Raw genomic sequence first — 23,711 nt, 5'->3', positions numbered from 1 at the left:
TACCTTTCTGATGTTTGAGTACGGGAGCGAACTTGGGGACGAAGTTCATTTTAAGGGGGGAAGACTATAATACCCCGTATTTTATATCGCTAATTGAGTCAAGTAATTGTTTAGTCGTATTTGATATCATAAGATCGAGTTATTCGTAAACTTGTTGAGACGGGTTTAACTGAACGAAGTCACGATAATTAATTCTTTTACCAACCACGCTGACCCATGACTTTTACCCGTTGACCCAGGCCCGTTTACCCATGACCCAATTAACCTTTTAACCTAAGTTTAACCTAATTCTACCCTAACACAAAACGCCCTACTCCCTCAACCCGCCACCCTCATTTCAGCAACACCAATCCCCATCTTCACGCAATTCGAGAGAGAGTGAGAGGGCGTGGGCATTAGCGGCACATCAGGGATGAGCTAGGGACTGTTGGCGACGACCGTGGATGGCCGTGGTGGCTGTTATGGTGGCGGAAAGGTAAGCATTCAACACATCTCCTCTGTTTTAGCTTTTATGTCGAGTTTTTGGTTGTTGTTTCGTGGCTTAGGGAGTTGTGGCTGGCGGTTGTTAGCAGGGCAAGTGAGTAGGGTGGTAAGGGACGAGTGTAGTGGTGGTGAGTAGGGTGGTTTTAGGTGGTGATTGTAACAGTGAAAGGCGGCAGCGATGGGGGGGTAGCAAACGGGTTTAGATGCAGTTTTAGGCGGGTTTAAATGGTTGGGATTGGGGTGGCGCCACCGTGGACTCGGGGGAGGTCGAAATGGCGGCGCCACCGTGTCTTGGTGCGTGGTCTGATGGTGAGCAAAGCGGTGGTGGTTTGGCAGGGGTTAAGTGATAGTTGCGGTGGCTGTGGGTTGAGAACGAGAGGTGTTTGGTGAGGCGTGGTGGTGAACCAGGCCAATTGGCGGCACCGGTTTGACTCACCGGCGGGAGTCGACCCCAGTGGGGGTGGTTGTTGGTGGTGGGGTCGAAGTGGGGGACAGGGCTGGTGGTTGTCACGGTGGTTAGGTGGCGCGTGGGGGCGTGGGAATGCGAGTGAAGGGACGGTGGTTGTGGACGGGTTGTGTTTGTTTTGAAACGGGTTTTTTATTAGTTTAATCGTTATAATTCGTTAATCGGTCGTAATCTTAATTTATTTAAATTTATTCCCGAGTTATTCAAAATGTTGAAGACGGGTTTTGAGTCGGGTTGTTGAATTGTTCAAATGTTTGATTCGGGTTTTCTTAACCGTATAATTGTTTAACCTTTTATTTATCATATTAGTTATTTAATTTATTCCCGAGTCATTCAACTACTTTATTTAATTTAATCCATGAGTCGTTTAAATAACTAGAGATGGATTTTGAGTCGGGACTGGTTAAAGTGGAAAGTTACTATATCGGGAAAGTTTCTATTTTAGGAAGTTCTATTTTTAGTAGCTTCTTCTTTGGGAGATTTCTATGTTTAGTAATTAGTAATTATAAATATTACAATTGTTTTAGGTGACGGATTCGTGAAGGATCGATAATCAAATTCATTGCTTTATTTTCCGGACTGCTTAAACTGCTTAATTGGAATTGCTGGCACTTTGAGGTAGGGAAATACACTTGTCCTATTATCGTTGTTGTTGAATTGTGTTGACTTGATTCGTGATTGTTGATTTACGTTATGATTCATATACGGGAAGGTGATTGACTGTATTGATCGTGTTGAGTTTGTTATCACAACATTCGGTAGAGTCGGCATGATTTCATTCATTGATATACATATTGTGTTGCATTATTATTGTTGAGCATTTCATATGCATTGGAGTTGGAGGATGGTGTAGGAGTGACGATGTTGAGATACGATGTGGATTGTGATAAGGCCCGGCGGGTTCTGCAGACTTGCCCTGGTGTCCTCACCGCGAGTGGGCGGATCGGCTACGGTCGATATATATAGTCTACCGGGGATCGGTATGGCTGGGTTGTCCGGGTTATGAGATATGAGAAATGAGATATGAGATATGAGTTGAGATAGAGATGGAGGTGACGGAGGATCATGCATATCATATTTTGTTGTTTAATTGTTTTCCCTACTCAGCTTCGCGGCTGACCCTGTGTATTCGTGTACGCCTGTGATGATCCAATTATTGGGGAGCAGATGGACAGGTATTTCAGAGACTGATGGGAGCTGGCCGGGAAGAGAGCTTGGATGACGGACTTAGTGCCTAGCCCACCTTAGTCTTATTAGTAGTTTTATCAGACTTTATCTTTTGGTCATATTTTTGGAGGCTTTGTTTTAATTCCAGTTGTAATCTCACTATAAACATTTTAATAAAGTACTGTGTTTCTTTCCTTTGTATCTACTGCCTCGGGTTTCCGAGATGGTAACACCGTCATTTATCTGAGGAGTCCTAGTTCAGGCCCTTAAATAAATGGGGGTGTTACATAAATGGTTAACATAACGAGTTACAAGGACTAATGAACACACAAATGGTTCACACAACGAGTCACAAGGACTAATGAACAAAGTCAAATAGTTTACACAACGAGTCACAAGGACTAATGAACAAGGAAAAATGTTTCACACAACGAGTCACAAGGACTAAAGAAAAACGACAAATGATTTACACAATGATTCCTTGTTACAAATGATTTAAATAACGAGTCACAAGGACTAATAAACAAGGACAAATGGTTCACACAACGAGTCACATGGACTAATGAACAAGGACAAATGGTTCACACAACGAGTCAGAAGGACTAATGAACAAAGAAAAATGGTTCACAAAACAAGTCAAAATAACAAGGACAAATGGTTTACCCAATGAGTCAAAAGGACTAATAAACAAGGACAAATGGTTAACATAACGAGTTACAAGGACTAATGTACAAGGACTAATGTACAAGGATAAATGGTTGCAGCAGAAGCTGATAACCAGGTCAGCACTTTTTTTGTGACTAGTCAGGCACAAGCAAAGCACCCTCATCTTCCACCAGAGATGACAGGCACAATTCAAACCGGTGACATCACTCAGGCAACCTCAACTGCCAGTCCAACTTCACCAGGCCACAAGAACAAAGAAAGCTAGCCACCAAAGAGCCACCTTGGCCAGCTGAATCCTTGTTCAACTAGTTACAAATTAATCCTAAGGAGCCAGGCTAAATTCCTAAAGCATTGCACAAAAAATTCTGACTGAAAAGATAGTTGCAGGAGGGTAAATCAGATAAAGTAAAGTTGCCATTTTTGGCCAAACAAGGGAAAACTCTCAACAAAGAAGAACTTGGCCTGTTCAGCACTCATTTTATAGAGCCTTGAGCCACAGAAGATGCCTGCACCAAAACCATTTGACCTACAACAACCAGCCAAAGATTTCAGCAACCAAAGACAATATGTCACTATCAACCTGCAGCTCTTTTGTTCTTGTTCAGTTTGCCTTAATTTCTTTTGTATCCGTTGTAAAATAAGTCCACTACTCTTGTTTGCTTCCTAAGTTTAATCCTGGCCCTTAGATGGAGTTGTCTAGGGTTTATCATGTACTGAACATGAAGAGAATTCAGCCGAGCATGCTCATTTAGAACCCGGTTTTGGACCTTGCACAAGATTGAGGTCTAACATGAATTCCGTCTAAGAAGTCGTGCCTTTTTCCAGCTTGGGACTATTCCTTGGTGAGTTTAGGACGTTTTTGTGTAGGAACTTGTATCCCAAAGCTTTTCCTATCAAGAGTTGCCAAGCTAAACAAAACCGAGTGCAACAAGGACCATGGTTGGAGCATGCTTAGATTTTTGTGCATTATGACGCTATCAACATTCCTCTTTTGATCAAACATAGCTCAAGGGCCCTTAGGAGAGTATTTGCAGCATTGCCAAAGTCTTCCAAGTGAGTCCAAGTGTGCATAAACACGACTTGAGCTAGTAAACAAGGGATTGTTGTACTATTAGTTTACTTTCTATCTTTTATGCTTTATGTCCTTTTCTTTTCTGATTTCTTGTAAGGCTTGGGCTGCCGTGTTTTGTGGTTATTAGCAGCTCCTTTTGTGGCCATAGGATGCTATCTTAGATGAAGGGAGGGGATTGTCTTGCTTGTCCTATAAAAGCAAACACGACCCTTAGACAAAATCAGATTATTTTGAATGAAAAAACCCTAAGAAGCAGCCTGCTTTCTTTCTTCTTTATCTTTGCTTTGTGCTTGATAAAACTCCCTTGCTTAGTGCTAGGAGGTTGGATAAGTCCCTTGCTAAGTGCTTGGACGAGTCCTAGGCTTAATTCATTGCTTTGTGTTCGAATTAAGTCATACCTTGAGTCCTAAACAAGCTGAGTTTTTTTTGTTTGTCAATTGGGAATTTCGTGTCAAAAATCACGCCAAATCTGATAGTTTTAGTTCAAATTGGTTATCAGAGCTTTGGTTAACAACAAAATCCTTTCTTTGTGAGTTCATTATACCCTAACCACATTAAAAACATAAAAAACAACCATGAGTGAAGAAAGGATTGCTTGAATCGAAACACAAGTTACTCAACTTTCTGAAAAATGTGATTTGTTGCTAGATTCTTTCAATGCTATCATGGCTAATATTCCAACACCACCACCAAGAGGAGGACAACCACCTAGAGGCAGGGGTAGAGGCCGTGGCCTCATGGGAAGAGGACGAGCTCATGGTGGCCGTGAGGAGGAGGAGTTTTCAGATTCAGAGGACTCCATGGCCGAGGCATTTCAAGGAGAGCACAACAAAGACTTAAAGGTAGAAATTCCTGATTTTCATGGTAATTTAAACCCCGAGGATTTGTTAGATTGGTTTAGGACCATTGAAAGAGTCTTTGAGTTTAAAGGTTATTCCGATAGAAAAGCTTTTAAAGTTGCAATCTTGAAACTCAAAGGCTATGCTTCCCTTTGGTATGAGAACTTAAAAAATCAGAGAAAAAGGGATGGTAAGGAACCCATTAAGTCTTGGTTAAAACTGAAAAAGAAGCTTAATGAGAAGTTTATACCTAAAGAGTACACTCAAGACATTTTCATTAAGCTCACACAACTTAAACAAGACCAACAACCACTTGAGTCATATCTTAGAGACTTTGAACAACTTACTTTGCAATGTGAACTCAATGAGAAGCCCGAACAGAAAATTGCTAGATTTGTTGAAGGTTTAGATACCAAGATTGCTCATAGGGTTAGAATGCAACAAGTATGGTCCTTTGATGAAGCCGTTAATTTGGCTTTAAGGGTTGAGAAAATGGGTAAAGGGAAGGCTACAACCACCAAACCAACCACCAAAACAGCCACCTTTAAACCCCCAACCAGTTTCAAAATTAATGAACCACCCTCTCAAAACAAAACCACCATACTTGACAAGGGAAAAGCAGCCGAAACCTCACAAAAAAAGACCATGCCTCTCAAAAAATGTTACCAATGCCAAGGTTATGGTCACTTTGCCAAAGAATGCCCAACCAAGAGAGCCCTTAGTAGCTTTGAAGTGGTTCATTGGGGAGATGATGAGATCCTTGTGTGTGATGAGGAAAGGGAGGGAACGGACCATGAGGAGGATGATGTGGTTATGCTGGATGCGGGTCTTAGCTTGGTTACTTGGAGAGTGATGCATACCCAACCCCAACCCTTGGAAATGGACCAAAGACAACAAATTTTCAGGTCTAGGTGCACCATTAAAGGAAGTGTTTGTAATCTTATCATTGATGGAGGGAGTTGTACCAATGTTGCCTCTAGTACTCTCATTGACAAGCTATCATTGCCTACACAAGACCATCCTAGTCCTTATAAGCTAAGGTGGCTCAACAAAGGGGCTGAAGTGAGGGTTGATAAGCAATGCTTGGTTCCTTTTTCCATTGGCAAAAACTATGTAGATGAAGCTCTTTGTGATGTTCTTCCAATGGATGCTTGTCACTTGCTACTTGGGAGACCGTGGGAGTTTGATAGGGACTCGGTTCATCATGGTAAAGACAACACCTACACCTTCAAATTTGGCTCAAGAAAGGTCATCCTAGCACCTTTACCACCTGTTCTCAAGCATATTCCAACACCTTCCATGCTTGAACCATCTAAGGAAGTGTTACTAATCAATGGGGCAGAAATGTTGCAAGAGTTAAAAGAGGATAGGGATGTGTATGTGCTTATAGCCAAGGGAGTGGTGGGAGAACAAGAGAAGGGGCTGCCTAGTGAGGTCCAACGTCTACTCAAAACCTATGGTGATGTGTTTCCAAATGAGCTCCCTAGTGGCTTGCCTCCTCTTAGAGGAATTGAACACCAAATTGATTTCATTCCGGGAGCTACTCTACCCAACAAAGCAGCCTATAGAAGTGATCCTAAAGCTAGCCAAGAATTGCAACAACAAATTGGAGAGCTTATGAGCAAGGGTTTTGTGAGGGAAAGCCTTAGCCCTTGTGCCGTTCCAGCCTTGCTTGTGTCCAAGAAAGATGGGTCATGGAGGATGTGCACCGATAGTAGAGCCATCAACAACATAACAATCAAATATAGGTTTCCTATACCAAGGCTTGATGACATCCTAGATGAGCTTATTGGAGCCAAACTGTTTTCAAAGATTGATTTAAGGCAAGGTTATCATCAAGTAAGAATCAAAGAAGGAGATGAGTGGAAAACCGCATTCAAGACAAAGCATGGGTTGTATGAATGGCTTGTCATGCCATTTGGTCTTTCTAATGCACCAAGCACTTTCATGAGGCTTATGAATGAAGTGCTTAGGCCTCACTTGGGCAGCTTTGTTGTTGTATACTTTGATGACATCTTGGTGTATAGTCCTAACAAAGAAGAGCACCTCAATCATTTGCAAATATTGTTTGACACTCTTAGGGAACACAAGTTGTATGGGAAGCTTGAGAAGTGTTCTTTTATGCAAAGTGAAGTCCAATTCTTGGGTTTCATCATTTCTGACCGTGGCATATTAGTTGATCAAGAGAAGGTTAAAGCAATCAAGTCATGGTCTATTCCTAGGAATATCACGGATGTGAGGAGCTTTCATGGGTTAGCATCATTTTATAGGAGGTTTATCAAGGATTTTAGCACTCTCATGGCTCCTATAACTGAATGTATGAAGAAGGGGGAGTTCAAATGGGGAGATAAAGCTGAAACTTCCTTCAACACCATCAAGGAAAAGCTATGTGAGTCTCCTATTCTTGCTTTACCAAATTTTGATAAGTTGTTTGAAGTTGAGTGTGATGCTAGTGGCATTGGCATTGGGGCTGTCCTTGTTCAAGAGCACAAGCCAATTGCTTACTTTAGTGAGAAATTGAGTGGTGCCAAGCTAAATTACTCAACTTATGACAAAGAGTTCTATGCCATTGTGAGAGCCTTAACTCATTGGAGCCATTATCTCAAGCCAAGGCCCTTTGTTCTTCATTCGGATCATGAGGCTCTTAAGTACATCAATGGGCAGCATAAGCTCAACCATAGACATGCCAAATGGGTTGAGTTCTTACAATCATTCAACTTTGCAAGCAAGTACATAGAAGGGAAGGATAACGTGGTTGCGGATGCTCTATCAAGAAGGTTCATTATGTTGAGTTACATGGAACAAAGAGTGCTTGGATTTGAGCACATGAAAGAGTTTTACAAAGAGGATCCAGATTTCAAGGAGGAGTGGGGGTCATTGCAAAATGGATGAGCAAAAGGGGGTCATTACTTGGTCCAAGAGGGGTTCTTGTTTCGTGGAAACCGTTTGTGTGTGCCAAAGAGTCCCTATAGAAGCTTGTTAGTAAGAGAGGCGCACTCCAATGGTCTTGCCGGGCACTTTGGCATTCAAAAGACCTATGACATACTCCAAGAGCATTTCTATTGGCCTAAGATGCTTGGGGATGTCCAAGATGTTATCAAGAGGTGTGCTCCATGTCAACAATCCAAGTCCTACTTCAAAACAGGCCCCTATACTCCTTTACCCGTCCCAAATCAGCCATGGGAGGACATTAGCATGGATTTCATAGTTGCTTTGCCAAGAACTCAAAGAGGCAAGGACTCCATCATGGTTATTGTGGATAGGTTTAGCAAGATGGCTCACTTCATTGCTTGTAAGAAAACGGAGGATGCATCTAGTGTGGCTGATTTATACTTCAAAGAGGTGGTTAAGCTCCATGGAGTTCCCAAGTCTATTGTCTCGGATAGAGATTCAAAGTTCATGAGCCATTTTTGGAGGTCCTTGTGGAAGCTACTCAAGACTAGGCTCTTATTTAGCACCTCCCATCACCCCCAAACTGATGGACAAACGGAGGTGACTAACAAGACTCTAGGGAGGATCCTAAGGTGCACGGTTTCTAAGTCATTGAAGGATTGGGATCTCAAACTAGCTCAAGCCGAGTTTGCCTTCAATAGGGCTCCTTCTACAAGCACGGGCAAGTCTCCATTTGAAGTTGTTTATGGCGCCAACCCCCTCATGCCCACTGATTTGGCACCCATCCAAAGGAAAAAGATTGATTTCGATGCTAAGAAAACAGTTGAGCAAATGCTACAAATCCATGCTCAAGTTAAGAAGCAAATTGAGAAAACAAATGAAGCATACAAAGCAAGGGCCAAGGGTCCTAAGCAAGCCACAAACTTTGAAGTAGGGGATCTTGTTTGGATTAACCTAAGAAAAGAAAGATTTCCAGCCAAAAGGAAGAACAAGCTCATGCCAAGAGCGGATGGTCCATTCGAAGTCCTTGAAAAGATTGGGTCCAATGCCTACAAGATTAACTTGCCCGGAGATTATGAGGTCCATGGCACATTCAATGTTGGGGATTTAAGTCCTTATTATGAAGAGATTGAATATGATAATGGCCAGGATTTGAGGACAAATCCTTTTCAAGAAGGGGAGATTGAAGAGAATTCGCCGAGCATGCTCATTTAGAACCCGGTTTTGGACCTTGCACAAGATTGAGGTCTAACATGAATTCTGTCTAAGAAGTCGTGCCTTTTTCCAGCTTGGGACTATTCCTTGGTGAGTTTAGGACATTTTTGTGTAGGAACTTGTATCCCAAAGCTTTTCCTATCAAGAGTTGCCAAGCTAAACAAAACCGAGTGCAACAAGGACCATGGCTGGAGCATGCTTAGATTTTTGTGCATTATGTCGCTATCAACATTCCTCTTTTGATCAAACATAGCTCAAGGGCCCTTAGGAGAGTATTTGCAGCATTGCCAAAGTCTTCCAAGTGAGTCCAAGTGTGCATAAACAAGACTTGAGCTAGTAAACAAGGGATTGTTGTACTATTAGTTTACTTTCTATCTTTTATGCTTTATGTCCTTTTCTTTTCTGATTTCTTGTAAGGCTTGGGCTGCCGTGTTTTGTGGTTATTAGCAGCTCCTTTTGTGGCCATAGGATGCTATCTTAGATGAAGGGAGGGGATTGTCTTGCTTTTCCTATAAAAGCAAACACAACCCTTAGACAAAATCAGATTATTTTGAATGAAAAAACCCTAAGAAGCAGCCTGCTTTCTTTCTTCTTTATCTTTGCTTTGTGCTTGATAAAACTCCCTTGCTTAGTGCTAGGAGGTTGGATAAGTCCCTTGCTAAGTGCTTGGACGAGTCCTAAGCTTAATTCATTGCTTTGTGTTCGAATTAAGTCATACCTTAAGTCCTAAACAAGCTGAGTTTTCTTTGTTTGTCAATTGGGAATTTCGTGTCAAAAATCACTCCAAATCTGATAGTTTTAGTTCAGAACATTTCACAGAAAGGCCTATATAAGGACCCTTTCTCAGTCTGTTGCACTCAGACTTTGATTAATGAAAAACCTTGAGATTTCTCTCAAAATTTGCAAAATATTCTAACTTTGCTGAGTCTTAGTTATAAGTCAGACTTAATATCTTCTTGTGCTTGCTTAGAAGGTGATTAAGGATCTGTGGTGCTACTTAGAATAGGTCTGTGCTTGCTTGAGCTATTTTAAGTGCATTGTTTGGTTAAGCTTGAATTGATTCTGTGCTTGCTTGAACAATTCAGTCTTAATCCTCCTAAATTATTAAGTTTAATCTCTGTGCTTGCTTGAGAGTAAATTTGATAATTATATTCCCCTTCGTGTCCAGAAAATATCACAACAACAGTCACAAGAGTCTTTTAAGGAAACTGCCTGAGATTTCCTTTATTTTAGTCTGGTTTTCTATTTATTAAAATTACTTAGAGTGTGTGTAAAATCCTGAGATTTGGCACAGTTTTAGTTTGCCCTCCTAACTAAATTGTCACCAAGTTTCATAATTTTTCAAGGCCATTTGCTATTTTTATAAAAATCCCTAAGTTTATTACATTCCCTGAAAATTACTCTTTTGCCTGTTTCAGGATCTGTCCAATTTGTGCTTGTCCCCATAGTTTACACTGCAAATCCTGGTTATTAGAGCTTAGGTTCATAACACAATCATACCTTGTGTTAGTCCTGAGTGAGAGAGAGGTAAGTTCATTTTCCCAGCTACATCAAAACTACAAAAACAACCCAATGAGTGAAGAGAGATTAGCAGGAATGGAAGCAAAGATGGATCAGTTAGCCAACCTGGTTAATGTGACCCTGGAAGCTGTGAATACTGTGATGGCAAACATTCCCACTCCAGAAAGAGGAAGGCCACCACCCTACATGGGAAGAGGCAGGGGTAGAGGTATCCTTGGAGCAGGAAGGGGCCAACCACACCCTCAGAATGAAGAGGAACTCAACTCAGATTCAGAAGAATCCATGATGGAAGAAGGTAACTACTTGGCTAGAGATAAGGATGTTAAGGTAGAGATCCCTGATTTCCATGGTAGTTTAAATCCTGAGGACTTGTTAGACTGGTTTAGATCTGTTGAGAGAGTCTTTGAGTTTAAAAATTATGATGACAGAAAAGCTTTTAAGGTTGCTATTTTAAAACTCAAGGGCTATGCATCTCTTTGGTATGAGAATGAAACACCAAAGGATTAGAGATGGAAAGGAACCAGTTAGGTCTTGGCTTAAGTTAAAAAAGAAGTTAAAGGAGAAATTCATAGCTAAAGACTATACTCAGGATATTTTTATTAAGCTGACTCAGTTGAGACAAGAGCAATTAACTGTCGAGGCCTACCTTAGGAGCTTTGAACAACTAACCCTACAATGTGAGGTCACTGAAAAACCTAAGCAAAAGATTGCTAGGTTCATTGAGGGTTTGGACCCTAAGATAGCTAGCAAAGTAAGAATGCAACAAGTCTGGTCATTTGATGAGGCAGTTAACCTAGCCTTAAGAATTGAGAAGCTAGGGAAGGTGAGGCCTGCAACACCCAAATTTCCAACCAGAACAACATTCAAACCCTATACTGGTGTCAAAATTACTGAGGTACCTAAACCAGCTACCCAACCAACAGTAGACAAAGGGAAGGCACCCATGTACCCCAAAACCAACCCACCTTTATCCAGGGATAAGGTCAAGTGCTTCCAATGCCAGGGCTTTGGTCATTTTAAGAAGGACTGTCCTTCTAATAGAGCTCTCACAGCTATGGAGATTGAAGAATGGGAAAGGGAAGGTCTAGTTGAGTATGAGGAAGAAGAGACACTGGTTCCAGCAGAGATGGAAATTGAGAGGCAAACTGATCAAGGACAAGTTGTGGCTCACCCTGACACAGGGCACAGTTTGGTCCTATGGAGGGTTATGCACTCTCAACCAGCTCCTCTAGAAGCTGATCAAAGATCCATGATATTCAGGAATAGGTGCACTGTCCAAGGGAGAGTGTGTAATTTGATCATTGATAGGGGTAGCTGTACCAATGTAGCTTCCACCATCATGGTTAGCAAGCTGAGCTTGCCTACTCAGGAGCACCGCAATCCATACAAACTGAGATGCTTAAGCAAAGGGTCTGAAGTGAGAGTTGACAAGCAATGCATTGTTCCTTTCTCAATTGGGAAGGTGTACAAGGATGAAGTGCTGTGTGATGTGGTCCCTATGGATGCCTGCCATCTACTGCTAGGAAGACCATGGGAGTTTGACAGGAGTACCACTCACCAGGGGAAGGAAAATGTCTATGTTTTCAAGCATAATGGGAAGAGAGTCACTCTGACTCCCTTACCACCAAACCAGAGGGGTTATGGAAGTCCTAACATGCCTGAGGAGGTTAATGGAGTGCTATTTCTATCTGAGGTAGCTATGATCAAGGAGCTGAGGCAAGAGCAACCTGTATTGTTTCTCCTATCAAGGGAAACCAACAATGAGGAGAACAATGATGTGCCTGCAAAGGTTCAACCCCTAATTAAGAAGTACAAGGAGGTTTTTCCAGCTGAGTTGCCTAGTGGATTGCCACCCCTGAGAGGCATTGAGCATCACATAGACCTTGTACCTGGTTCTGTGCTCCCTAACAGGGCATCTTACAGGTGTGATCCCACAACAACCAAGGAGCTACAACATCAGATTGAAGAATTAATGACAAAGGGGTTTGTGAGAGAATCATTGAGCCCCTGTGCAGTACCTGCCTTACTAGTGCCTAAGAAAGATGGAAGTTGGAGAATGTGTACTGATAGCAGAGCTATAAACAACATCACAGTCAAGTACAGATTCCCTATTCCAAGGCTAGATGACATGTTGGATGAGCTCAGTGGGGCTCAGATCTTTTCAAAAATAGATCTCCGGCAAGGGTATCATCAGGTGAGAATAAGAGAAGGTGATGAATGGAAAACAGCTTTCAAAACCAAACATGGCCTGTATGAGTGGCTTGTCATGCCATTTGGTTTGTCTAATGCTCCAAGCACCTTCATGAGGCTCATGACTGAAGTTCTAAGGCCCTGTCTTGGAAGGTTTGCTGTAGTATACTTTGATGACATATTCATTTACAGCAGAAGTCCATCTGATCATGTATTACACTTGGAGGTGATTTTTAAAATACTCAGGGAACATAAGTTGTATGGGAAGCTTGAGAAGTGTACCTTCATGGTCAATGAGGTAGCATTTCTGGGATATATTATATCAGGAAGAGGGATTTCAGTTGATCAGGAGAAGATTCAGGCTATGCAAACTTGGCCAGTCCCACAAACAATCACGGAAGTAAGGGGATTTCATGGCCTAGCATCATTCTACAGAAGGTTCATTAAGAATTTCAGCTCAATTGTTGCACCAATTACTGAGTGTATGAGAAAGAGAGACTTCCAATTGACTGAAGCTGCTCAGCAGTCCTTTGAGGAAATCAAGAAGTTAATGTGTGAGACTCCCATTCTCAAGCTGCCTGACTTTGAACAACTATTTGAGGTAGAGTGTGATGCCAGTGGGGTTGGAATAGGAGCTGTCCTAATCCAAGGCCAGAGGCTAGTGGCCTATTTTAGTGAGAAGTTAAATGGAGCCAAGCTGAAATATTCAACTTATGACAAGGAGTTCTATGAAATCATAAGGGCTCTTACACATTGGAGTCACTACTTGAAACCTAAGCCATTTGTGTTACATTCTGATCATGAGGCCTTGAAATACATCAATGGCCAATACAAGCTGAGCCATAGGCATGCTAAGTGGGTTGAATTCCTGCAAGCCTTTAACTTTTCAAGTAAATATAAATAGGGGAAGCAGAATGTGGTAGCTGATGCCCTATCTAGGAGGCATTCTTTGTTGACTGTCATAAGTAACAAGGTCCTATCTAGGAGGCACTCTGAGGAGTGGATTGTTCTCACAGAAGGAGGCTCAACTCAGGGTAAGAAATATATGCTACAAGGAGGGTTTTTGTTTCATGGTAATAGGTTGTGTGTGCCAAGGGGATCCTACATGGATTTACTGATAAGGGAAGTCCATTCAGGAGGGTTAGGGGGACATTTTGGTGTTCAGAAAACCCTAGAGATCTTATAGGACCAGTTTTATTGGCCTAGAATGATGGGTGATGTTCAGGCAGTCCTTAGAAGGTGTTCAACATGCCAGAAGGCCAAGAGTTCCTTCCAAGCAGGACCCTACACTCCACTGCCTGTCCCTGATAAACCTTGGGAGGATGTGAGCCTTGATTTCATTGTGGCACTAACTAGGACACAGAGAGGCAAGGACTCAATCATGGTGGTTGTGGATAGGTTCAGTAAGATGGCTCATGACGCGGATATGGACCCCATGGAAGAAGTTGTTCTCGACATAGAGCACCAATCAAAACCAGGCCCAAATAACACATTTTTTATGCATGAAAATTGGATGGGTTTGCGTAAAAGAGAAGTATTATGCGCGGTTGAAGCTCGAGATCCGCACACCCCTTGAAGCCGTGTGGGAACAAAAGAAAATCAAATGGGAACAAGGGGGAAGGGCCGAATGTGGCGGCACCAAGGGAGAGGAATTCTAAGTTTAGATTTTTGCATTTTTCAACATAGTTTGAATAAAAGGTCTAGGTTGTAAGTTCCATGCACCTAATCATCCTAGAACTTACAACTAGCATTTAATGCTTTGCTTGGAGGCCAAGGACTTTTTACTATAAAAGGACCTAGCCTCCCTCATTTGTAATCATCAAAAAGTTGAAGTAAAACATTTTAGAGAGAGAAACTTGGTGGTTTCAATCTTTTCCAAAGAGTCGAGGCTTTCGAATCTTGCCTTAAACTAAGGACGTGCTCCGCAGTTTGAGATTGAGTTGCTTGACGCGTTTCGAGTAATTCCCCATTGTTATCACTATAGGTCTAGTGATACCAAATATCCCATTGTTTTCGATCTCTTCTCAAGGAATCGAAACAAATATCCTTTATCTTTTGCACAACAAAAACTCAAAAACAAAACAATTAAGTCTTCCGCTACGTATACGCATCAAATGGTATCAGAGCTTCGGCTCTTGATCACCCCAAAAAAATCAAGACGGTCCTAAGGAGGTCCCAATCCGTTGATAGTTGAATATCCAACGAGCTTGGTGTTCAAAGATTAAACTCGGCAAGGAAGTTGAGGTTTAATCGATTGGATCTTGAAGGCACGAATTGAACAAAAAAAAAAAAAAAAAAAAACGAAAATCACTGTTCACGGTACTGTTCACGGTACTGTTCACTGACAAAAAAAAAAAAAAAAAAAGACTTCCTTCTTTTCGAAAACACAAAACCCCAATCACCAAACATGAACTTCGACGATCCAAACTTTCTCAAGGATCTTCAAAAGGCTCTAAAGAAATTACAAGAACACGATCCCAAATGGCAGCCAAGGCGTGAACGAGTCATTGACGAGTTCAAGATGAGTGAACTACCCGAGTTCACAGGAAGCACGGATCCCGAGTCTTACCTTGAATGGGAAAGGCAAATAGATCGGATGTTTGATTTTAAGGGACTTGATGATGAACAGAGCTGCAAGTACGCTATTTTGAAGTTAAGAAATGGGGCTTCATTATGGTATGAAAGCCTTAAGACCAGGAGGGCTCGAGCCGGAAAAGCAAAGATAGCATCATGGCACGTGCTTAAACTAAAATTACGGAAGAGATATGTCCCCGCAACGCATAGGCTCACGACCTATCGTAAGATCACCGATCTTGCCCAAGGAAGGCTGAGTGTCCTAGAGTACATCAACGAATTTGAGAATCTGGCCTTAATGGGAGACTTGGTGGAAGATGAGGACATAAGGATGGCACGATTCCTACGAGGTCTAAACCGCAACATCGCCCATGTTGTCGAGTTACAGAATTACTCAGATTTCGATACCTTGTGTAGTATGTGTCTCAAAGTGGAGGCGCAAGGAAAGACGAAGGTGGCAACCACCTATGGTGAGAATAGCCGGACGTGGAAAAATGAGAACAACTCAAGGACAAGCACAACGGGGAACACCACCGATCCCAAGATGACTCCTACCCCCAGTGCTGCTAGCAAACCACCCGCCTCAAAGGAGAATAACTCCACGCAGATTCGGTGTTTTAAATGTCAAGGGTTTGGACATTTCAAAAATGCGTGCCCGAGTCAGCGAACCATCACACTAAGAGAGGCCGTGAAATGTCGTGATGAACTGTTCGAAGAAGAGGAAAGAACTAAGGGTATTTTTAATTTAGATGGAGATGAGGAAGAGGCACCCACCGGGAACGCCGAAGATTACGTCGCTCCTAGTTATGATTGCAATTTGGTTCTCCGAGCCCTGCAAGCTCAAACGTCGCCCATTGAAACAGAGCAACGAAGTCAAATATTCCACACCAAATGCCAAGTGAAGGACAAATGGTGTAGCCTAATCATTGACGGAGGCAGTTGCACCAACGTCGCCTCAAAAGAGATGGTGGAAAAATTGAAACTACCCACGACACCTCACCCAAAACCTTACGCCCTGCATTGGCTGGATGACGAGAATAAAGTGAAAATCACTAAGCAAGTAAAGGTGACCCTGACCATGGGATCTTACAACGACGACATCCTCTGCGATGTTGTACCAATGGATGCATGTCATGTCCTATTAGGACGACCTTGGCAATATGACCGGGATGTGGTGCATCGCGGTCGAAGCAACGAGTACGAGTTGGTAAGTAAGGGAAAAAGAATTGTCCTAAAACCAATGGCGCCAGGAGAAGTACGTTCTATGAGTGCCAAACGTAGAACGACTACTAGCATGACCATGCTCGCTAGTGAGAAAGAAGTGGACGAGGCCATTGTCAATGGCAACCAGGTTTACCTAATGGTGGTCAATGAAATGCCTAGCAATGAAAGCAAGGATGGACGATTAATCTCGCTCTTGGAAGAATTCAAGGATGTTTTCCCAAGAATTACCCGCCGGGTTACCACCTATTCGTGGATCGAACACCAAATCGACCTCCGCCGGAGCTCCTTTGCCAAACAAAGCCGCCTATCGGTGCAACCCAATGGAGACCAAGGAGTTACAACGTCAAATCGAAGAGTTAATGGAACGAGGCTATGTACGTGAGAGCATGAGCCCATGTGCCGTTCCTACACTACTTGTTCCAAAGAAGGATGGAACGTGGCGAATGTGCATCGATAGCCGAGCCGTGAACAACATCACTATCAAGTATCGGTTTCCAATTCCGAGGCTTGATGATATGCTCGATGAGTTACATGGAGCCGAGATCTTCTCTAAAGTGGATTTGAGGAGTGGTTATCACCAAATTCGGATGAGAGAAGGGGACGAATGGAAAACTGCGTTTAAAACTAAGCATGGATTATACGAATGGACGGTTATGCCATTCGGCTTGACAAACGCTCCAAGTACCTTTATGCGGCTCATGAACGAGGTACTCAAGCCTTTCATAGGCAGATTCGTAGTCGTTTACTTGGACGATATCTTGATCTACAGTCGGAGCAAGGATGATCACTTCCAACATCTTCGTAAGGTGTTCAACACACTTCGGGAGCAACAACTCTATGGAAAGAAGGAGAAGTGCTCGTTCTTAGTCGAGAGCGTTATATTTCTTGGGTACAAGGTTTCAAAAAAAGGGGTTTCCGTCGACCAATCCAAGATTGAGGCAATCAAGTCATGGCCTATTCCCAAGACTGTCACGGAAGTCCGATCCTTTCACGGACTTGCTTCATTCTATCGAAGATTCATTCGGGATTTTAGCACCATCGCTAGCCCCATCACTGAATGTACAAAGAAAGGAACTTTCGTATGGACTCCAGCTGCTCAAAAGGCATTCGAGACGATTATCCAAAAACTTTGTGAGGCACCATTGTTGGCACTCCCAGATTTCACCCGCCCGTTCGAAGTCGAATGTGACGCAAGCGGTGTTGGAATTGGAGCCGTGTTAGTACAAGGAAAGCGACCCATCGCTTACTTCTCTGAGAAACTGAACGGGGCCAGGCTCAATTACTCGACTTACGACAAGGAATTCTATGCGATCGTAAGGGCCCTACAACATTGGAGTCACTATCTCCGACCAAGTCATTTCATCCTGCACTCGGACCACGAATCCTTGAAACATATCAATGGGCAACAAAAGTTGAACTCAAGGCATGCCAAGTGGGTGGAATTTTTGCAATCTTTCCATTTCTCCTCCAAATACAAGACTGGCAAAAGTAACGTGGTGGCCGATGCTCTCTCGCGCCGATATTCATTATTAACGGTGCTCGATATCCGATTACTGGGATTCGAAGCACTAAAGGAATCCTACGAGAACGATCCCGACTTTGGGGAAATCTTCAAGAATTGCGAAAACGGGGCTCATGAAGAATTCATTACGCAAGACGGTTTTCTTTTCAAAGGAAACAGACTTTGTGTCCCGAAACTCCCGATGCGAGAACTCCTAATTCGAGAAGCCCACGGAGGTGGACTTGGGGGACATTTTGGAGTAAACAAAACTGTGGATATCCTCAAGGAACATTTTTATTGGCCACAGTTGCAAGGAGACGTGCAAGCGATAGTGCGAAAATGCATCACATGTCACATGGCCAAAAGCAAATTCCAACCCGGGGAGTATGTACCATTGCCTATCCCGTGCCGACCTTGGGAAGATATATCCATGGATTTCATCGTGGCATTACCGCGAACACAGAGAGGCAAAGATGCGATCATGGTAGTGGTCGATCGATTCTCAAAGATGGCCCATTTTATCGCCTGTCACAAAACTGATGACGCCAGCAATGTGGCGGACTTGTATTTTCGGGAAGTCTTACGACTCCACGGAATCCCAAGAACAATCGTTTCCGATCGAGATTCCAAATTCCTAAGCTACTTCTGGAAAACGTTATGGAAAAGGGTGGGAACCAAGCTTTTGTTCAAAGACTTCTCATCACCCCCAGACGGACGGACAAACAGAGGTCACGAATCGCACTTTGGGAACAATGTCAAGTCCGGTGAGTAAAACTCAGAAAGATTGGGATTTGAAACTCGCGCACGCGGAGTTCGCTTATAACCGCTCCCCAACTTACGCAACAAGGCACTCCCCATTTGAGGTCGTATATGGTATAAATCCGTATTTACCACTAGACCTCATTCCCCTACCCAAGGATGAAATCATACACAAGGATGCGGAATCCAAATTGAAATCAATGATCAAACTACATGATCAAGTCGTGGCAAGAATTGAGAAAATTAATGAAATGTACAAGCGCAAGGCAAACAAAACCCGTCACCAAGATCTTTCAAATAAGGAGACCTCGTGTGGTTACACTTAAGGAAGGAGCGTTTTCCAAACAAACGCAAAAACAAACTCATGCCGCGAGCAGAAGGTCCCTACAAGGTAATATCAAAGGTAGGCGACAACGCATACAAGATCGAGTTGCCCGGAGAGTATGGGGTACACGCCACTTTCAACGTCGGGGATCTATCTCCTTACATTGACGATGATGGAATCAAGGAATTGAGGGCAATTCCTTTTCAAGAAGGAGGAGATGACGCGGATATGGACCCCATGGAAGAAGTTGTACTCGACATAGAGCACCAATCAAAACCAGGCCCAAATAACACATTTTTTATGCATGAAAATTGGATGGGTTTGCGTAAAAGAGAAGTATTATGCGCGGTTGAAGCTCGAGATCCGCACACCCCTTGAAGCCGTGTGGGAACAAAAGAAAATCAAATGGGAACAAGGGGGAAGGGCCGAATGTGGCGGCACCAAGGGAGAGGAATTCTAAGTTTAGATTTTTGCATTTTTCAACATAGTTTGAATAAAAGGTCTAGGTTGTAAGTTCCATGCACCTAATCATCCTAGAACTTACAACTAGCATTTAATGCTTTGCTTGGAGGCCAAGGACTTTTTACTATAAAAGGACCTAGCCTCCCTCATTTGTAATCATCAAAAAGTTGAAGTAAAACATTTTAGAGAGAGAAACTTGGTGGTTTCAATCTTTTCCAAAGAGTCGAGGCTTTCGAATCTTGCCTTAAACTAAGGACGTGCTCCAGATTTGAGATTGAGTTGCTTGACGCGTTTCGAGTAATTCCCCATTGTTATCACTATAGGTCTAGTGATACCAAATATCCCATTGTTTTCGATCTCTTCTCAAGGAATCGAAACAAATATCCTTTATCTTTTGCACAACAAAAACTCAAAAACAAAACAATTAAGTCTTCCGCTACGTATACGCATCAGCTCACTTCATAGCCTGTAAGTAAACTGAGGATGCTGCTAGTGTTGCTGAGCTATATCTTAAAGAGATTGTGAGACTTCATGGGGTTTCTAAGACAATTGTATCTGACAGAGATACAAAATTTATGAGCTACTTTTGGAAAACCCTATGGAAGCTGCTAAAGACAAAGCTTTTGTTCAGTACCTCTCATCATCCACAGACTGATGGCCAAACTGAGGTCACTAACAAAACTTTGGGGAGAATTTTAAGGTGCCTAGTTAGCAAAACCTTGAAGGATTGGGATTTAAAGCTAGTTGCGGCTGAATTTGCACTCAACAGAGCACCATCTACTGCCACTGGTCACAGTCCTTTTGAGATAGTCTATGGGGTTAATCCACTTATACCCTTGGACTTATCTTCTGTCCCAAGGGAAGAGACCAGTCCTGATGCCAAGAGAACAGCTGAACAACTGCTGAAGTTGCATGAAACTGTAAGGAAGCAAATTGAAAGGTCCAACGAGCTGTACAAAAAACAATCCAAGAAGCCTAGGAAAAAGAAGGAATTTGAGGCAGGAGATATGGTTTGGTTACACCTCAGGAAGGAAAGATTCCCCTCCAAAAGAAAGAACAAGCTTATGCCTAGAGCAGATGGGTCATTTGAAGTCTTGGAAAGAATTGGTCCAAATGCTTATAAAATTGACTTGCCAGGGGAATATGGGGTTCATGGCACATTCAATGTGGGTGATCTAAGTCCATTCTATGAAGATTCTGAGGGAGAGGAGGATCCAGGCTTGAGGGCAAGCCCTGTTCAACCAGGGGGGTTGCAGCAGGAGCTGATAACCAGGTCAGCACTTTTTTTGTGACTAGCCAGGCACAAGCAAAGCACCCTCATCTTCCACCAGAGATGACAGGCACAATTCAAACCAGTGACATCACTCAGGCAACCTCAACTGCCAGTCCAACTTCACCAGGCCACAAGAACAGTGCAGTGTAATGTCCAAGGGTTTAGACAAAAACAACAAACAAACAAGACAAGTTCTCAGGAATGCAATAAACTTGTGCTATTTAATAAAATTATGAATTGACCTCCTAAAATCATGAAACTTGGCAGTAAATTACTTTGATGTGAGAACTAACTCTGAGTAAATTTCCAGGATTTTTAGAGGACTCAAAGTATTTTTAAGACTCAACTGAACTGACTGACAGACACAAAGGACTGTAATTGAGACAGTTCTGGGATTTGGCTGAAAGGAGGGAACTTTGGATATAATTATCAACTATAAAACCCACAGAATTCTCACAGGGAATTAAGCTAACAATTTGGGGTGTTAGAGTTAAGAGATTCCACAGATTAACACAGGAAAGACTCAATCAAACAAACAAAGAAAGCTAAACTAACCACAGTCTCAAAGACAGAAAGTTTATACTCTACTAACAGGTACTTAATCAATAACCACAGTCTAAGCACAGGTTATTATCAAGCCTGACTCTAATCTACAGACTAAGCACAAGATTAAGAGGTTTAAATTTGAGAGAATTCTCAGGTTTCATTCATAAATCAGCTGTGTTACAACAGTCTGAGTTGAGGTCCTTATATAGGCCTTTTTAGGTTACAAACTTGAAAGAAAACTACATCCAAGGGTCAGGATCCCTCCTCACATGCTGGTAAGAGTCCAAGTACAATATTACAACGGTTTAAAAGCTCTTAATTGTAAACTGAATGAAAACAAAAGAGAAATGCAGTGACAAAGATGAGTTGTGGTCCTTTGCTGCATTGCTGGCTTTTCTGTTGAATGTAGGCACTTGAGGACGAAATGATTGAGTCCTTGGCATTAAAATTGGCTCTAGGTTGTATCTGGTATATGGGAAGACAAACCAAAAGTTCTTTGTGTGCTTTTTCCTCATGGTTTAGCCAGAAATGGAAAGTTTGCTTTTGTTGTTTGTCATTTGTTTGCAGATTCATCGACTTGGTTTTCTAGGACTTGCATTGTGATTTTCCCTTGGACCCCTAGGACTTTTCTGAGCCTAGTTTAGTGACCAACCAGCTGGCCATGGTGGCAGTTGGTGGTTGGGCTTGTACTCGTACCTATTAGCCTCTAAACTTAGCCCGGTTTGGTTGCTTCCCCCGGAATGAGTGTGGTGTTGTTTTGGCCTGCTTGCATTTGTGGGGTGCCCTGGTCTGTGGCTCCCGCCGCAACCTCCCTGGTTGAACAGGGCTTGTCCTCAAGCCTGATGACTCCTCCCCTCAAAGATCCTCATAATAGGGACTTAGGTCACCTACATTAAAAGTGCCATGCACCTCATACTCTCCTGGCAGATCCACTTTGTAGGCATTTGGACCAATCCTCTCAAGAACTTCAAAGGGGCCATCAGCTCTTGGCATTAACTTGTTCTTTCTTCTTCTTTGAAATCTCTCCTTTCTTAAGTGAACCCCAGCACGAAATCCCCTGGAACAAATTCTTTCTTTTTCTGATGTACCTTGGACTGTTTCATGTACTTCTCATTGGTCTTCTCAATTTCCCTTTTCACAGTGTCATGGAGTTTCAGCAGCTGTTCTGCCCTGGCCTTAGCATCATGATTCATCTCTTTTCTTGGTACAGATGACAAGTCTACAGGCATTAGTGGATTAATCCCATAGACAACCTCAAAAGGACTATGACCAGTAGCAGTTGATGGTGATCTGTTGAAGGCAAATTCTGCTGCTGCTAACTTGATGTCCCAATCTTTTAGACTCTTGCTTACAAGACATCTCAGAATCCTACCCAAGGTTTTGTTGGTGACCTCAGTTTGGCCATCTGTTTGGGGGTGGTGAGAAGTACTGAACAACAGTCTTGTCTTGAGCAGCTTCCATAGAGTTTTCCAAAAGTAACTCATGAACTTTGTATCTCTATCTGAGACAATTGTCTTTGGAACTCCATGAAGCCTTACAATTTCTTTTAGGTATAGCTCAAAAACACTGGCAAGATCTTCTGTTTTCTTGCAAGCTATAAAATGGGCCATCTTATCAACTCACAACAACAACCATGATTGAATCCTTTCCTCTCTGTGTCCTTGGTAATGCAACAATAAAATCCATGCTCACATCCTCCCATGGCTTACTTGGTACTGGTAATGGGATATATGGGCCAGTTTGGAAGGAACTCTTAGCCATTTGACACACTGAACATCTTCTGAGAACATTTTGGACATCCCCCATCATTTTTGGCCAATGGAACTGTTCCTGTAGTATGTCCATTGTTTTCTGAACACCAAAATGCCCTCCCAAACCTTCTGAATGGACTTCCCTGATTAGGAGGTCCCTGTATGAACCCCTTGGAACACAGAGCTTGTTCCCTTGGAATAGAAACCCATCTTGCAGCAAGTATTTGTTCCCTGGAACCCTATGCCCTTCAAACTGTGTGACCCACTCCTCAGAGAAGTCAGGGTCTTCCTTGTACATCTCTTTCATGAACTCAAAACCAAGGACCCTGGTTCCCATAGTTGATAGTAAGGAGTGCCTCCTTGATAGTGCATCTGCCACTACATTTTGTTTTCCTTCTTTATACTTGCTGGAAAAGGTGAATGATTGCAAGTACTCCACCCATTTAGCATGTCTGTGACTCAATTTGTGTTGACCATTGATATATTTCAAAGCTTCATGATCAGAGTGTAACACAAATGGCTTTGGCTTCAAGTAGTGACTCCAATGCATGACTGCCCTGATAATTGCATAAAATTCTTTGTCATAGGTAGAATACTTTAATTTAGCTCCATTCAGTTTCTCACTGAAGTAAGTTACAGGTTTCTGAGCTTGGATCAGGACTGCACCAATGCCTACCCCACTGGCATCACACTCTACTTCAAAGAGTTGATCAAAGTCTGGCAATTTCAGGATAGGGGTCTCACACATCAACTTCTTAATCCTCTCAAAGGACTCATTGAGCACT

At 42.6% G+C, this 23,711-nt stretch overlaps 1 protein-coding gene across 1 annotated transcript; it reads left to right on the top strand.

Moving 5' to 3' along the window:
- The first annotated feature begins 2,870 nt into the window (after window positions 1–2,870).
- Window positions 2,871–8,800, top strand: LOC141588061 (uncharacterized). Its single transcript, XM_074409518.1, has 5 exons — window positions 2,871–2,993; window positions 5,690–6,516; window positions 6,964–7,082; window positions 7,839–8,109; window positions 8,302–8,800. Exons 1-5 carry the CDS (start codon window positions 2,871–2,873, stop codon window positions 8,798–8,800), a joined length of 1,839 nt encoding a protein of 612 aa, XP_074265619.1.
- Window positions 8,801–23,711: the final 14,911 nt, after the last annotated feature.

The sequence above is a fragment of the Silene latifolia genome, chromosome 6 (genome assembly GCF_048544455.1).
Source record: "Silene latifolia isolate original U9 population chromosome 6, ASM4854445v1, whole genome shotgun sequence".
Lineage (NCBI taxonomy): Eukaryota > Viridiplantae > Streptophyta > Magnoliopsida > Caryophyllales > Caryophyllaceae > Silene > Silene latifolia.
This window is presented reverse-complemented; position numbering and strand designations above follow the sequence as displayed.

Bases quoted from the DNA above. Each gene is read 5' to 3' on its own strand.
- LOC141588061 (XM_074409518.1), top strand. From the start codon at position 2,871: ATGGTTGCAGCAGAAGCTGATAACCAGGTCAGCACTTTTTTTGTGACT. The intron at 7,083-7,838 runs GTGAGTCTCCTA...ACTTCAAAACAG, and splicing joins CACCATCAAGGAAAAGCTAT to GCCCCTATACTCCTTTACCC. The intron at 8,110-8,301 runs GTCCTTGTGGAA...TCCTTCTACAAG, and splicing joins TTCATGAGCCATTTTTGGAG to CACGGGCAAGTCTCCATTTG.